Source organism: Aptenodytes patagonicus, chromosome 1, assembly GCF_965638725.1.
Source record: "Aptenodytes patagonicus chromosome 1, bAptPat1.pri.cur, whole genome shotgun sequence".
NCBI classification, from domain to species: Eukaryota; Metazoa; Chordata; class Aves; order Sphenisciformes; family Spheniscidae; genus Aptenodytes; species Aptenodytes patagonicus.
The window spans coordinates 199,126,274-199,142,278 of record NC_134949.1 but is presented as its reverse complement, the minus strand read 5'-3'; the positions used below and the strand labels follow the sequence as shown (position 1 = coordinate 199,142,278).

Here is a 16,005-nt window from a genome sequence, read left to right as displayed (position 1 = left end):
TTATTCATTGTAAATTCTCATAAAAAAAAAAAAACAACCCGGCTAGCTTTCAAAAAAGGTTTAGACAGCATAGTAAAATTATAAATTTCCAGCACTGGAGAGGTCTTATTTTTATGTAATCACTTGGATTCCCAAATCTACTTTCAAAGATCTTGACCCTGAAGTTACCAGCAAATAAGGATACCATCACACTCTTGACACCTGCTTAAGATACACCTCCACAGCATCTTAAGCTGACCTAAGTTGCAGTGCGGTATCACTGCCAACCAGACATGCTTCCTCATGTCCTTCTTTGTGCTGGTTCAGGAAGCTAACCAGATGAAAACCAGCTAAAAGAAAAATTTAGGTTATTTGCCAAATCAGTTCCCGGAACTGACTCTCTACCTCGTCATCAGTGTTGGTTCCTCTGCCTGGCAGAGGACAAGACCATGTGGCCAGAACAGAGGACTACCCTAGCCTGGATTTAGACTGTTCTCAGCAGCATCACAGCACACATATGCTCAATCCAGATTTAACCAAGTAAATCTGGGTACTAAAAGCAGTCCAGCTTCAACAGCACGGAGATTTGGGTGCGCTTATTTCCTCAGAGCGGAAGTCCTTAAAGATAAGGCAAGAAATGAAGCGCTAAAAGAATCAGCCTTTTATTTCACATCTGCATTAATGACCTTGGCACAGAAAACAGCAATGCATTAAGGAAAACTGCAGATGACACGGAGTTGTATAAATCAAAGACATAACATCATACAAAAATAACTGATTTTGAAGAGGGCAAGAATAAATACGGGATGACATTTAGCTACACAAAATGCAAGGTTACATGCTCAGAGATGACTATTAATTATTTCTAACTTAAGGTGTGATCTCTTAGAAGCAGGGGGATGAAAAAGCCATGAGATCACTAATGGATTACAAAATGAGCGTGAGCCACCAACATGAAAGGCAGACACAATAACATAAAGGTAAATGCAGGAGATACAGGGAAATATTAATGCCATTGTAGAAGCTGCTAGTGAATTTCTTCTCCTTGTTCTTTTTTGATTTTTTTTTTAGTTTTGTCTATGTTCACGTAAGAGCAACACAAAAGTGAAAAGCTGAATTTCATGTCTGGGCACTGAGCCAATCCTTAGGTAAGAAATTAGTGACTCCAATGTGTCAATGGCCTTTTGTAAGGCATTTCTTCTACCTTAACCCTAATGAGACCCCAATTAAAGTGAACACAACAAAGTGCTTTGCCATGAGCAGTCTGGCAAGCAGTGTATGGTAACAAGCACCTCAGTCCACGGTGCAAGCTGTCCTTCCTGCAGACGGTAGAGACTGGAGAAAATATGAAAGCCGTTTGGCAAAACATTTCCTACAATGGTAATACTGACATACCCAGAGTTGGAAACGTGGTCATCACCTGCATTAACAGATGAATAAGCATTAAAGGCAAAAATTACTTTGCATTTCCATGCAACCTTACTTAGCCTTTAAAAGAAATTAGCTTGTCGAAAGTCACAGACGAATAAAACTGGAAACTGGTGGTTTTCTGCCACAAAAGTATCTGTCACTATCCAAACAGAACTCCAACGCTGGCTCCCCCATCGCAAGGAAGATGTGAATGATTTTGAATATTAAAGGGATGGGAACCCGTGTGTACCTGCATCCACCTTCCCCTGCCTAACTTCAACAAGCACCCGCGGAACATTTCGGTTTGAGAGCAACACACGGACTCGAAACCTCGGGTAACCAAACGCAACCCCACACCGCAGCAGTGCCCGGCCCGGGGCACGCCGCCCGCCAAGCCCTCGGTGCCGCCCGGCCCGGCCCGGCCGGGGCACGCCGCCCGCCAAGCCCTCGGTGCCGCCCGGCCCGGCCCGGCCCCGCTCCCTCCACTTCCCCTCCGGTGCCGCCCGGACGTCACTCCACGACGCCTACGGAAACGCGGGGGTCCCGGTACCTGGGTTCTGCCCCCGCCGCGGGACAGCCAGAGCCACTGCCTCATTAGAAAACCTCACCGCCGTTCTCCGGTGCACCTCGTCCGCCCCCCAGCCTCTCCCCTCCCCGCGCCAGTCGGACACCGAGACGGAACGCCCCCGCTCCCTCCCCCGTAGCGGTCGGCAGGACATTTTTAGTTTTCCTTTGGGGTCAGGCGCGCCGCGGGCAGCTCAGGAGGCGGAAGGGCCAGCGAAGGCCCCGTCGGGCGCCGGGCGGCGGTTGACGTGTCGGTGGGGAGCGGCGGCGGCGCCCGGGAGCATCATGTGAGTGAGCGACCCCGCTGCCCCCCGCTCGCTTTCCCGACCCCCCAGCCCTAACCCGGTGCTTTCTCCTCGTTCTCCCCAGGTCGAAGGTCACCTTTAAAGTGACGCTCACCTCGGACCCGCGGCTGCCCTACAAAGTGTGAGTGGTGTGGCGGGCCGTGGCCGTGGCCGTGCTCGTGCTCGTGCTCCGGTGTCGCCGTGTGAGGCGAGGAGACCCCGCTGCGGCGGCAGCGCAAACATAGGCGCTCCTGAGCCGCCTGGCTTTTTAATGGTCATCTTGCCAGGGCTTTCCCCCGAGTGGAAAAGGCATTTTTCTTACTCCGTGTGAAACCAGAGGCGGTTTTCTGTTGTTAATTCACCTGTCAGGGCTTTCCTACTTTGGGCTACTGCCACGCATATCTTTTTAGGCTTTGATCTAGACCTTAAATAAATAGTACGTGCACGTCTTTGGCAAGAGTATTACCGTTGGTAAAAGCAAAGTTTAAATTAGTAGATTAATAGCAAATCAAGTTGCTTTTCAGTTTGTCTTAGCAGTCACGTATTTACTTGCATTGTAATTTCAGGTTAAGTGTGCCTGAAAGTACACCTTTCACAGCTGTCTTGAAGTTTGCTGCAGAAGAAGTAAGTAGAAAGTGATGACGTCGGTTTTTAACTTTCTGAACATTCCTGAAAGCAAAAGCTTTTTAATTGTAAAATGCAATGGTTATTTCAGCACAAAGAATGCTCGTTAGGTACACATGAACACAAGCTTTACTGGTGTCAGTGTGGGCCTGCCAAAACTTTCAGAATCCTAAACTTAGCAATTCTTGCACAATTTACACATCAACGGCAGGTATTGACACACTTCCTGTTCTTCTTTGCGATTAAATTAAACCATTTTATATCAATAACGTAAAAATTTGTGACAGTGAACATAATTAAAAGGTACAGCTGTTAAATATTTTAAATTGCTTATGTAGAATATCCAGAAAATTCTTTAGAATTATTCAGGAAATTCTTCAACTATTCTCACAGTCAGTTCCAGTAATCTCTGTCTTTGGAAGACATACAGTTTTTTATTATAGAGGGTATTAAGGTTAGGCATAGGGGCTAGATTTAAAAAACAGACTTAAGTGAATAAGACTTGGATGATGTGTTCTTTGGCTTCTGGGTGTTTGACCTTTCACATGGAATCCAAAACCAACAGGTGCCTAAATTGCCTATATAATGTATTTGAAGAGATGTATCCTGTTTGTTTCAGATTAAGCGTACAAAGACTAAGAGATGTCCATCTGGGTGTAAACAGTAAAATAAAGTGCTCAAAAGCATGATGTCTTTTTTCATCTAGTCAACAAACAGATTCAGCTGAGAGTCTGTTCTTGCAATGCCCCTTCTGTCTTTTTAGGAAAACTTGGGAAATTTTGGGTTATTGACAATTTCGTTTGTTCAGGCATTGGAATTTTAATAAATAATTAGGAAGGATAATGGACTATGTGTTTTGAGTCTCCTTATGTTGTTAGTGTTATACCACTATGTGGCAGCAGTTCTTAGTGGAAACACAGCTTGTAGGGGGAGGTTGTGGATTGTTTGTTTGTTGTAACTTTGCTTAATCAGAACAATATACAGAATAATAAATGCTGTTAAAGATATTTGCTGATTTAATTGCTCTTTTTAAACTAGCTTTTTTTTCCCAGTTATTTTTAATCTGAACTAATGCAGCTCTGCCCACACAACCCATACATAGAGACCTAGACTGAAAAGTCTAATAGACTAGTATGAGGGACCAGGAAAGATTGGAGTGGGACTGAGTAGTTGGAGACACCAGGAGTAAGGGGCCACTTCTGGTGGGAGGGTTGCCATCAAACCTGTTTTACCTACTCGTGGAACCACAGTCTTAGTCGGTGATAGGGTCCTCTGTGAAATGGATTTAGAGAAGAATTAATTACTTAAATATTCACATTAAGTAAACCATTCCTTTAGGTGATACGAGTATTTTGAGCATCTGTGGGAGTTTTGCTGTTTGACCTCAGACCGCTCTGGATCAGCACAGTTTTATAGAGTAATTGTAGCCGTGTTTTGGAGGCTCACAAGAAAGATTGAAGATATGTGATGGAATGTAAAAGAGCCCAGTGTTGTTAACGCTCACTAGAGTAATTCCACTAAATGCCTATAAAATAAACATTTTCTTTTAAAGAAAATAGAAAATACAAGGAACAATTTATTAATTACCTCCCCAAAACAGTGTGAAGCATGTTTGTATTAGCCTGTGTCAGTGTTAAATAGAAATTAATAACATGAACGTATGATTGATTTTTCAGAATATGGCACTGTTTTTAGTTGTCATTGCTGATGTGTTACTGAAGCTTTAAACATCTCTATGAGACCAGGCAGAACTAAATGCTTTGTAAACAGAGAGCAAAAAAGACTGTTAGACTCTTCCCCAGGAATGAAGCTCCTTTGATCCTCTGTGAACTGGCATTGAAAAGAATGAGAGAGAATTTTTGTCTTATATAAATGGTTTTTGTTCCTTGAACTGCATAGCTTAACATTAGCTTATGCTACATATTATGATTCAGATACCAGTTTCACAGTACCTTGTATGAAACATGTAAGGAAAGGATTGAACTATAGCCCTGGATTTTGGACAAAGATGTCAGTTGGTCTCCAGGGGAAGTGCATTATCTCCTCAGTGATTAAAGCTCTTGGGACAGAGAAGGATTTCAGTTTTGGCTGTTTAGCCTTAGCAACTTTCTACTGAGTTGTTTTTTAGAGCCTTAAAGTTTGGCCAAATCATAACAAGAATTCCCCTGGAACAGCAGAACTGTAGCCATGATGTAGAATGGTCATCTTATATATCAAGTTTCAGTCACGGTGCTTTGTCAAAGATTACAGTTTTCTGAATTACTTTCATTGCGCTAAACAAGATGTGTTCCCTTTTTTTTTTCCTTGGAAATAACTAAAATACATAACGGATTTTTTTTCTGTCATCTCTAGCACATCACAAAACATGTTAAAATTCATTGTATGCAATGCATGATTGGCAGAGCTGGAAGTAAAAGAAAACTGGATCATTAAATGGGGAGGTCTCGAGAAGTCTCAATCATTTGTAGCAGTCTCAGCCCTTCCCATTTGGCAGTGATAATTTGGATAATGCAAATTTAACTCTTCCCTTATTTTTTATTTTCTCTGTTTGTCTTACAGACTATATATAAAAAATGTAAATTGAAATGTAGACTATTGGAAACACTACTCTCAAGTTTTTATCTATTTATAGTTCTTTCCACAATTGTCACAGTTTATTGTGACTGTTAATGTTCTCATTTACAATGTGTGGTATCTATTGGGTTTTTTCCTTCATCTGGTAGAGCTACTTGGTACATATCTCAGGTGTACATTTGTACAATATTTACAAAAAACCTCTCTTACATTTGTGAAATTATTACTGAAATAGTCATCCATTTCCATTAAAGTTAAACTTTATTCTTTCATAAACATGTATATTTTTGAAACTATTATTTTGTTATTCTAATATTACTCTCGATAGATTGGTGCTAAAATACTATGATTTAATGCACTTATCTGCTATTCATTGCGCAAAAAAGAGATGAGCTTATTACTGTAGAGGATTTTTGTCATCGTTGTAAAAAGTGAGAAAGGAATATAATTGTTGGTATATGATTGTCATCTTTTCCTTATAGTTTGACTGTAGATATTGACAAATGTATTTCCTGGCATTGGAGGAAATGAGTTTTGTGGCAGCCTCAGTTATCAATTTATAAGGTTTTTAAAGCAAACAATCTCTTTCTTTAAAGTGTGTGAGTTTGGGGCTGGATGTTACCCAATTTGGTTTCAAAGCAAGCCGGGGTTTATCTACTGAATACAGAACTTCTTTGCTACTTGAGTATCCATTTGACTTTGTATCACAGAAAGCTTGTATATTTTCAGACTGGGAAACATATGCTTAGCAGCCACAGGAAGGATTTTTGATTTAAATAGTGAACCATATTGCACCAAATTATGTGTAATTATGTATGGTATAATTACAATGGTAGTTTCCCTTTCTGTATTATACTTGTGATGATTTTCATGTGCTGAGTATATAGCCGACAACTATTGCTGTTTGGCCCAGTATTTTGGGCTAAGATAACAAAGTGGTTTATTCTCTTCTAACACAGTACAATATGAAGCAATAAGAGAATCTTAACTGGTGCTTCATTGGCTGGTTGCCACACAGTTCTCATGTGCACCTAGTGTATCGGCATCAGGTAGATTCTCCTACTGAAAAGCAAAATGACACAAAATGAGTAGAGACATCCATCCTCCTGTGAATGATCCATCCCTTTCATGCACTGGGAGATGCAAGAGACAGAGAAGAAATGAGAAGAGGCACTTAACATTCTAGAATTTACATTTTGGGGTTTTTTTCAGATGACTTAGGATGACAGATCCAGGGTATCACTTAATTATAATGGAAACCTGCTTGTTGAAAAATAACTTAAGTATTAAGTTAAACATATATTTCCTGCTTGTTCAGGATTTTTTTTTTGTGTTTTATTCCTTTACTTTGAATTGGAGATGCACTCATTCTGGGAGGCAGGACTTAATATGATTGACGTTAATCCCACTGTTCAAACCTTATAAATTCATTTTCTCTTACTATGTAAAAAACAAAAAAAACCCCACAAAACCCAAACTTGTCAAAAGATTTCTCCTTAGACTGCTAAGTCAAGATTCCCAAAGTTAGCAAACTTGAGAATGAAGGCTTGCTTTCTTCAGCATACGATACGTATACATTAGCTGTTATGAGATGGCATATTATTTTTTACATTGTTACTGTTAAATATGTAGCTCCTCTTTTATCAACTTCATTATTCAAATCTTGCTTTGAAGACAAATTGTTACTTTCCTCATGGCCTTTCTACAATGACACTGGTATCTAACTTATTATCTTTTGCAGAAATTACTGTTTTCATGTCACCCTGCAAGATGAGGAGGTGACATGATTTACCTGCTATGGATAAAAAGCTAAGAGAGAACAAGTTAAAAAAAATTCTGCTCATTTTGTGTGTCTGGAGATAAAAAGAGCCAGTTTTTCAGTATATTAATAAAGTACTGTATTCAAGCATGGTTTCTGTGAGCTTTAGCTGTTGCTGTTAATGCATTAATATTTCTGCAAATCAGACCTGGAAATCTTAAGCTGAGCAATCAGAAAATGAGGAAAGCACAAGTAGTGACAGCCATTGAAAGGCATGGCTGAAGTGACTTGTTCAGCAGATGGGAGAGCTCTGCAGTTCTTCCAGGGAAGCACTCAGTGTTAGCATTCATAGTTAGCCCTTCTTCTTATGCAATATAGGGAGGAGGATGAAGTGCCTTGTGAGGAGGTTTCACTGATACTTGCTCATTGCTGAGACACCAGCCTTTTACCTTAGAGGTTGTTCATTGTGCTAAGTAATAAAGGAAGCCCAAGGAGCAACCTTCGGTCCTCATACCAACCACTGATCGACTTGCACCCGCCCTTCCCTTTCTGTCCTGTGTGGTTCAACCACATTAGATAGTGCAGGAGTTTTCTCTGGCCCTGCCTGGCTCCCTCTAGTCCTGAGAAATAATTATTTTTGGCTTCCCCATCTCAGTTCAGATCTTCTGAAATAGTTTGAAGCCTGTATGCGATGCAACCCCACCTGAGTAGGGCTTTTCATATTGTAAAACTGACCCCGTATGATGCGCATGGGGGTGGGGTACCATGGAGACACGTGGTGGTGTTTGGGGGTACAAAGCCTGCTTAGGCTCCCTCTGAGGAGGGACCCAGGGCTGATGCAGTGCTGTTAGTGCTTCCTTTTGTAAGCAAATCCTGGAGTGAAGTCTCCTCTTGGAGCAGTGCGGTTGGAGAGGTCCCAGTAGAGTCAGGAAGAAAGCTAGGACATTGGTCCGAATTAACCAAGATTAGCTCAAGCTAATTCCTGTTTAACTCCTGTTAGACATAACAGGTATGCTTTTTAGAAGTTCATTTCCATACATGTTTTAGGTATTCCTTTATTTAATATAATAAGAACTAATATTGCTTAACTTTGCAGATGCCCAACTTTTATATTTTATCTAATGAGTAATAATAATTGCATTTACTTAGTTGATTAGTACTGTAAATTTCTTACTCTGTATTGAGGTGTCTAATTAACTTTGACTTTAAACCTTTATTTTGCTATATCTATAAATCTAAGGGGAATCTTTTCTCATATTTTTTTTTGTACCTGAACCAGCTAAAATTATAATTGCTTTGAATATTCCCCATGTATTTTCTGCTTTAACTATGTCTTTTATGTTATTTTGTCCTATTTCCTTTAGTCTTATTCCCTTTATGTCTTAATTCCTTTAGTTCAAAGTTCCTGCAGCAACAAGTGCCATTATAACAAATGGTAAGAATATAGTTTATATATATTTTTTAATAGTTTTTGGATTGTTGTTTCAGTGAAGGGATATTGATAAAAGCAAAAGTGTCTTTTCTTTCACAGCCTCTACAGACTGCAAACTGAATTTAATAATATTGCAGCATTATTTAAATTGCTTATGCATGGGATGAAGGTATTAAACCACTAATATTATTAATTTGGTTTTGTCCTAACATATAGTGTGGATTTTCTGTGCTGAAGGTTTCTTGTTAGCTCCTGTGATAAGACTAGTTTTGATTATAGGAAATAGCTGCTTGAAGACCTGATGTAATAATTATATCTTGTTGGTATATTATATTTTTTGACCTGTAGGTTTAGTGTAGTAAATTGTATTATGTCTGTTTCACCTTTCCCTCTTTTTTAATTTTTTTTTTCCTAGATGGAATAGGAATAAACCCTGCACAGACAGCAGGTAAGTTATTATTTCTGAAGCCCAGTATTAAAAACCTGTTATTTTTCTTGTAAACTAATGCATAGCACTCAGGGTTGATTTATATTTTAAGTTTTGATTTCTTAAATGGGAGAAGCATTACCCAGTATTTGGAAACTACGGTCAGCGTAGTGTGTAAAAGGTTAAATCCACAAACTATTGTTCAACATTTGTTTATTTAGATCTGTGAAAAAATGAGGCACTTCTGATCTTCAGGGCTTAGCTATTTAGTGTGCAGTTTAAAAGAGCAATACTGTATTACATGTTACTGAAATAACAAGTAATAGCTATATTTTTTCCTCACTATATCTAGTCAGTAGTATTTGCTATTTTAGCAGCACTTCTGATGAGAGATGTTTAAAAAATAATACTCAGTTTTAAAGCAGGAACTCTAGGTACTTTGGAAAGCATGTTTTCAAGAAGAGACGATCTTCTTGCCGATAGCCCTCTTTTTCTCACCAAGGGATTACAGGTGAGAAATCTCTGATTTCCACTGTGGAGGCTTGCTATGAGACAAGAGCTTATCTCTGCCACAGAAAAGTGTAAAGCTTTCCCCATCACCTCCTGAAATACATGGAAACGTAGTACAGATGTTGAATTGTAATAATTATGGTCTATTGTGTGGTCTATTGTGTGGAAGCAGGCTTCTGTGGTCTTGTTCTTGGAACGCTATACTTTTAAATTAATTTGGAAATTATTACAGTAATCTCATCTCGACCCATTTGAGACGAGAGTTATGGTGGAGTGGAGTATCTTGTTAGTAGAAATTTATGAACATTTCTTCCCTATGAACATGAGCCAGCAGTGTGCCCAGGTGGCCAAGAAGGCCAATGGCATCCTGGCCTGTATCAGAAATAGTGTGGCCAGCAGGAGTAGGGAAGTGATCGTGCCCCTGTACTCGGCACTGGTGAGGCCGCACCTCGAATACTGTGTTCAGTTTTGGGCCCCTCACTACAAGAAGGACATTGAGGTGCTGGAGTGCATCCAAAGAAGGGCAACGAAGCTGGTGGAGGGTCTAGAGCACAAGTCTTCTGAGGAGCGGCTGAGGGAACTGGGACTGTTTAGCCTGGAGAAAAGGAGGCTGAGGGGAGACCTCGCTCTCTACAACTACCTGAAAGGAGGTTGTAGCGAGGTGGTTGTCGGTCTCTTCTCCCAAGTAACAAGCGATAGGACAAGAGGAAACGGCCTCAAGTTGTGCCAGGGAAGGTTTAGGTTGGCTATTAGGAAAAATTTCTTCATCAAAAGGGTTGTCAAGCATTGGAACAGGCTGCCCAGGGAAGTGGTGGAGTCACCATCCCTGGAGGTATTTAAAAGATGCGTAGATGTGGTGCTTAGGGACATGGTTTAGTGGTGGACTTGGCAGTGCTAGGTTAGCGGTTGGACTCGATGATCTTAAAGGTCTTTTCCAGCCTAAACGGTTTTATGATTCTATGATACTAAATAATAATAAAAATGGCTTTAGTGCTTGTGGAACACAGTCATCCAGTGAAAACTGTGAATCTAATTTTACTCCTGCTTGCAAACGTGATGAACAGTTGATGGAGACTTGCCGCTTCTCTGTTTTTTTGGCATGAAATCTCTGCCAGGTCTCATTCATTTGTGCCCTTTGTCTGCCAGTCATTATTGAAGATACCACACCATTTTTTTTTTTTTGATCTAAAAAGTGAATAAGAAAGCCAAGGTATTATCAGCATACTTAGCTATGTAAGATAAATAGTATAAAGTAAATCCTTGCAGAGCATATAATAGTATCTGATGGTTAGAAGAGCAATTGCTTGACATTAGTTTGGGGAATTTCTTGGAGTTGTAAAAGGAACCATTTAGGTGTAGTGACTCATTTCTGAGGTCTGCGATTGCATCAACAACATTTCAAAATGAAGATCAAGTGAGCGTTTGGCTTTCTGCTCCACTGGAGGTTTCTGTCCTTCCTGGGCTTGCCTTAGGACATCTGGATTATGGTTTGACAGGTGTACTGCCTCAGGCAGACTCCTCAGCTGATGCTGTGCTCATCATGATCCCATGACCAAGTGTATTAAAAACAGATAATAAAACTAATAATTTAGTTTAGCTACTAGATTATCACCCACATGTAAAGCCACATTCTCACATGACCACTGAAGAATACTTAGGCAAAACAGCTAAAGTCAGTTGCTTAAGTTAAGGTATACTTAACGCTGTTTCTCTTCCTCAGAAGTATACTTTCATTTTGTATTATGTAGCTCAAATTAGTTGTAGCTTAGTACAAAGTTGCAAAGTAAATGTATTTAGGACTACTTGACTCCTGAATGAAAATATCCATATGGTAGTTCATCATGCTTGCAGCTATGCATATTGAATTCACATATCCAATTGATTTGCTTTACCTCTCATAAGTTCTTATAAATGTTGAGGAATTATTCAGTAGTAGTATAAGACAGCATCTCATAATCAAAGATCAGGTAAATCAAAAGCATCTAGATGCAAAATGTTTTCATCACAGTCTTAATCTTATCTGCAAATGTAAGATTAGGCACATGGATTGCACGTGTTTTTTTTTTTTTAACACAGAAGGTACCATTGCCCTGACAGTGCTGTGTGATGTTGCCCTTAAACTGGAAAAAAAAAACAAACCAACCCTCCCGCCCAAAAAAACCCCAACCAAAAAATGACCTACACCAAACCCAAGGCCCAGACAAAAATCCCTCCTCAGTTTACAAGTAAACATATATAATTTAGATATAATCTTATGTTCAGCCTTATTAATTGATATCTCAGAAACTTGATAGGGTAAAATGTACTTTTTTTTTTCCTTTTTTCTTTTTTTTTGCACATATTAAAGTTCCTGTAGATTGAACAGTTACTTTAGTCTTCAAAAACTTCCCAAAATAAGATGATCTAGGAATAACATCTTAGTAATCCTTGGGGATTTCAGAGGTTTTGTACTGTTCCACTATTTCCCCAACTTTCTGAATAAAAGTACTCCTCAAGTATGACTTTCTCTCATTCTCCCTACATGATTCCATGGAGGAGGGGAAATGAAAGCTGAAAAAGCTAGGCTTAGCACTTTATTCCTGTACTGATTTCAATTTTAAATCCTCGCTAGTTCAGGGAATAGTATGCCATAACTTTAATAAAACCACTGTGATATTAATGATGGAAACAGACTGAGACGTGGGGTGAACTGCTGTCTGCATGAGATGCAGCTGTGGCCTCTTTTAAAAATTTAGAGTTTTATGGTGGCCATTGCAATACGGATACTTTTCATCTAGATTGGTGAGCTTAGTCCTCTGGTTTGCTGGTGTGACAGATTTGTGTTCAGTGGGTTTTACAGATCTCTTCAGTATGTGGTCTTGGCAGATCTCTAAAAACAGAACATCTTCTGATAACACATTCTTTTGAACTGATTTTCTAATACTTGTTTTGTTGAATAAGTAGAATGGTTTCAATCCTGATCCATGTGCCAGAAAAGTGAAGTTAGAAAAAGGGTAGCTTTGTTCCAATATGCTAATAACTTGAACAAATGCTAAATATTTTAATCTTTTTTATAAGAGCACTCTACGTCCATGAAATGGGGTGCTTAGGAGAGAAATACAGTTATTCTGGTTTTACAAGTCAACACGAAGATGCATAAGAATAGGTAGCTATTATTAAAACCTGATATTGTAGAATTGCATATAGTCTGTTTCATGCAGTAGCAGTATGAAGTTAAAAAGAAAAGTTCAATATAGTAATTAAAGAATGCATCACTTTTAGCAATGTGGTTTCATTTTCAAATGTTATGTTTAATAGAAGAAAATAGCAACCTGAATGGCAATCCTGAATACATGCAGAAAATATTCTAGATGTCTAAGTATTAGAAACTTCTAATTTTCATACTATGTCCTCTTTAAAAGACTATCATGATTAAGACTATACAGTAATAAATATGAAGGTCAAGATTCTTTTATGCTAAAATGAGACTGACTGATGCTTGGGTATGTGGAGAGTCTTCCTAAAAGAAAAGTACCATTGAGGTTCTGAAGTTAGAAGCAGATAAATACTGAACCAGGGAGAGAATTAAAAAGGAGTATATGCATGAATGACCTCAAGATAAAAAAAAATAATTATGGAGAAGTAAAACTTCATTTCCTGGTCTTGAAATTATGATGGTATACAGAATCATAGAATCATAGAATAGTTTGGGTTGGAAGGGACCTCTAAAGGTCATCTAGTCCAACACCCCCCCCCCGCCATGGGCAGGGGCACCTTCAACTAGATCAGGTTGCTCAGAGCCCCGTCCAACCTGACCTTGAATGTTTCCAGGGATGGGGCAGCCACCACCTCTCTGGGCAACCTGTGCCAGTGCTTCACCACCCTCAGCGTAACAAATTTCTCCCTTATATCTAGTCTACATCTACCCCCCTTTAGTTTAAAGCCATTCCTCCTTGTCCTTTTTCACTTTCATATAAGTGAAATCAGACATTCAAGTATGGAACCGCAAAGTTTGAAAGGTGATAGCTTGCAAGTTTTATTAGATGACTTTGGGTCTGGTATTTTTATTTAAAAATAAGACCTCTTTGGAGTAAGAGGGATAAGATGAAATTCTATGGAAACATAAAAAAATATATTTCTGGTATATTAGAGGAATTACTACAAAGAAGTTGAACACTGACCTAACATTATTATCCTTTAAATGTTTATGCTTGTTTAGATAACATTTTATTTGGTTGGTTGGTAACACATTCTGTTTTGTTTGTTTGCTTGTTTAGGAAATGTATTTCTAAAGCATGGTTCAGATCTACGGATTATTCCCAGAGATCGAGTTGGGAGCTCTTAACATCTACTGAAAGCTTTGGAATAAGTGACATTGCCATGCAGCAAAGGTCTATTTATTTTGGAACTCCAAAATGCAACTAATGAATTGGCCTTTTTTAAAGCTAGCAAAAATGACTTCCCAGGATTTTTTTTTTTTTAAAACAAAGATAAGGTTTCATTTTCTTGTTAAAACATATTAACTCATGCACTGATTCTTCCTTGACTGGTAGAAGAACGGGCTGATTCCATGTTATGTTCCTGAAAGAAAGATGGATTTCTCTATAAGTGTTACTGACACTGCAAGGGTAAACACACAGCCACGATCAATAGATATTTAAATTATTGGATATTGTTGAACCTACTTTGTGGAAGGGGGAACTGTGTTATGATTTTGTTACAAAGAAACTGTTCCTACTGAGTGCTAAAACTTTTTTCTTTTTTTTTTTCTAAATTCCATGTTTAGAGGAACAGTTTTCACATAGTTCAAGTATTAAGCTCAAATAGAAGGGAAATTTCAGGGGTTTATTACTCAAATAAGTAAATAACTGCCAAATGTTCCAAAGTAATTGTAAGATTTAATTGCTGCAAATGTTTTAGATAAAGGAGAAAACAGAGGTTTCTATGTGTTAAAACTTCATTTGGCATATTGTGAAGTTAAATTCTCTGAAACTGCATTTAATTTATGAGACCTAATCTCGCGTGAAGTGCCATCAGCTGAGAAGGACTGCAGCGTAATTTGGGAACGTGTAGGTACTGGTCAAATATGTCATTCCTTTTTCAGTAAACTAATACTGGTTCTTTCCAAATGTCTTGTTTTGTTATTGCGTGTTACATGGGAAACAGCGTAGAATTCACTTAAATGTTTCTGTTCAGATTATATGCTTCTTGTTTATAAATTGCCAGGGGTAAACTATCAGTTGTGTATTTTAATTAGAGAAATTGCTGCTTTTCTTGAACTGGTAGTCTACTTTGTGATTTAATATATCTGGCAAAATCTTACCCTGTTGCATTTTTTTCTGTCCTGCTGAGTTCAACAGAAGGAACAATGGGCAATGTAGTGCTTGGTTAAATGAGTATTGTCACAAATACAACTGTCCCGTGCAATAATCATGCTCTAGAAAGATGTTCAGATAATGTGTCAGTGCAGAAGTACAAAATGCCATTCTGAGTGGGTGTAAATTGAGTATATAGAGGAAAACTCTTCTGAAAGTGATACTTGACTATAAACATTTTCCAACTCTAAGATGAATTGTAAAATTCTGGATTTTCCTTTATTTTAATAAACAATTATATGAAAAAAGAACAAACTTTGTTCCTCTCTCATATTCTTAATTAGATTTTTGACAATAATTAAAATCTCTGCCCTTTAACCTTCTAATCAACATGCTTTGAGATTCATTTCAAGCCAAAAGATTCTTATTATGCAGAATTCTACAGAACACTGCCCTTAAAGGGCAGAGTGCATAGTTTCTATTAATCTAATGCCACAATATAATTAGGATGAGCCAAATTAATTGCTTGTAATTTTTGTCTGCAAATCTCTTGACTGAATACCTGAAAAACAACCTGATACTGGAATATAACAAACAGGAACCTTCCCCCCCGCCGTCTAAAGGTGCACTATAGTTTTCAAAAGGCCATCATGGTTAAATGCATTTTGAAACTAATATGCTTTGATGTTTATGTAAAGGAGAGTTATGTAAAAATAATTTCATAGAATCATAGAATAGAATCATAGAATCATTAAGGTTGGAAAAGACCTCTAAGATCATCGCGTCCAACCGTCGACCCAACACCACCATGCCCACTAAACCATGTCCCTAAGCGCCTCATCTACACGTCTTTTAAAGACCTCCAGGGATGGGGACTCAACCACTTCCCTGGGCAGCCTCTTCCAATGTTTAACCACTCTTTCAGTAAAGAATTTTTTCCTCACATCCAATCTAAACCTCCCCTGGTGCAACTTGAGGCTGTTTCCTCTCGTCCTATCGCTTGTTACTTGGGAGAAGAGACCGACACCCACCTCGCTATAACCTCCTTTCAGGTAGTTGTAGAGAGCGATGAGGTCTCCCCTCAGCCTCCTTTTCTCCAGGCTAAACAACTCCAGTTCCCTCAGCCGCATTTCAGATGGGGGCTAACA

The 16,005-nt window shown here is 38.8% G+C and overlaps 1 protein-coding gene across 3 annotated transcripts in view; it reads left to right on the top strand.

Moving 5' to 3' along the window:
* Positions 1–2,188: 2,188 nt before the first annotated feature.
* UFM1 (ubiquitin fold modifier 1) overlaps positions 2,189–16,005 on the top strand; it is a 72,914-nt gene continuing 59,097 nt past the window's right edge. For 2 of the 3 annotated variants that reach the window (XM_076364207.1, XM_076364205.1), the window contains exons 1-5: positions 2,189–2,240; positions 2,323–2,379; positions 2,804–2,861; positions 8,590–8,629; positions 9,042–9,074. In XM_076364207.1, coding sequence (XP_076220322.1) covers positions 2,239–2,240; positions 2,323–2,379; positions 2,804–2,861; positions 8,590–8,629; positions 9,042–9,074 — 190 coding nt within the window. In that variant the 5' untranslated portion in view covers positions 2,189–2,238. Of the gene's footprint in view, positions 2,241–2,322; positions 2,380–2,803; positions 2,862–8,589; positions 8,630–9,041; positions 9,075–13,819; positions 14,865–16,005 lie in introns of those variants that run through there. The other variant, XM_076364206.1, reaches the window with a different exon arrangement.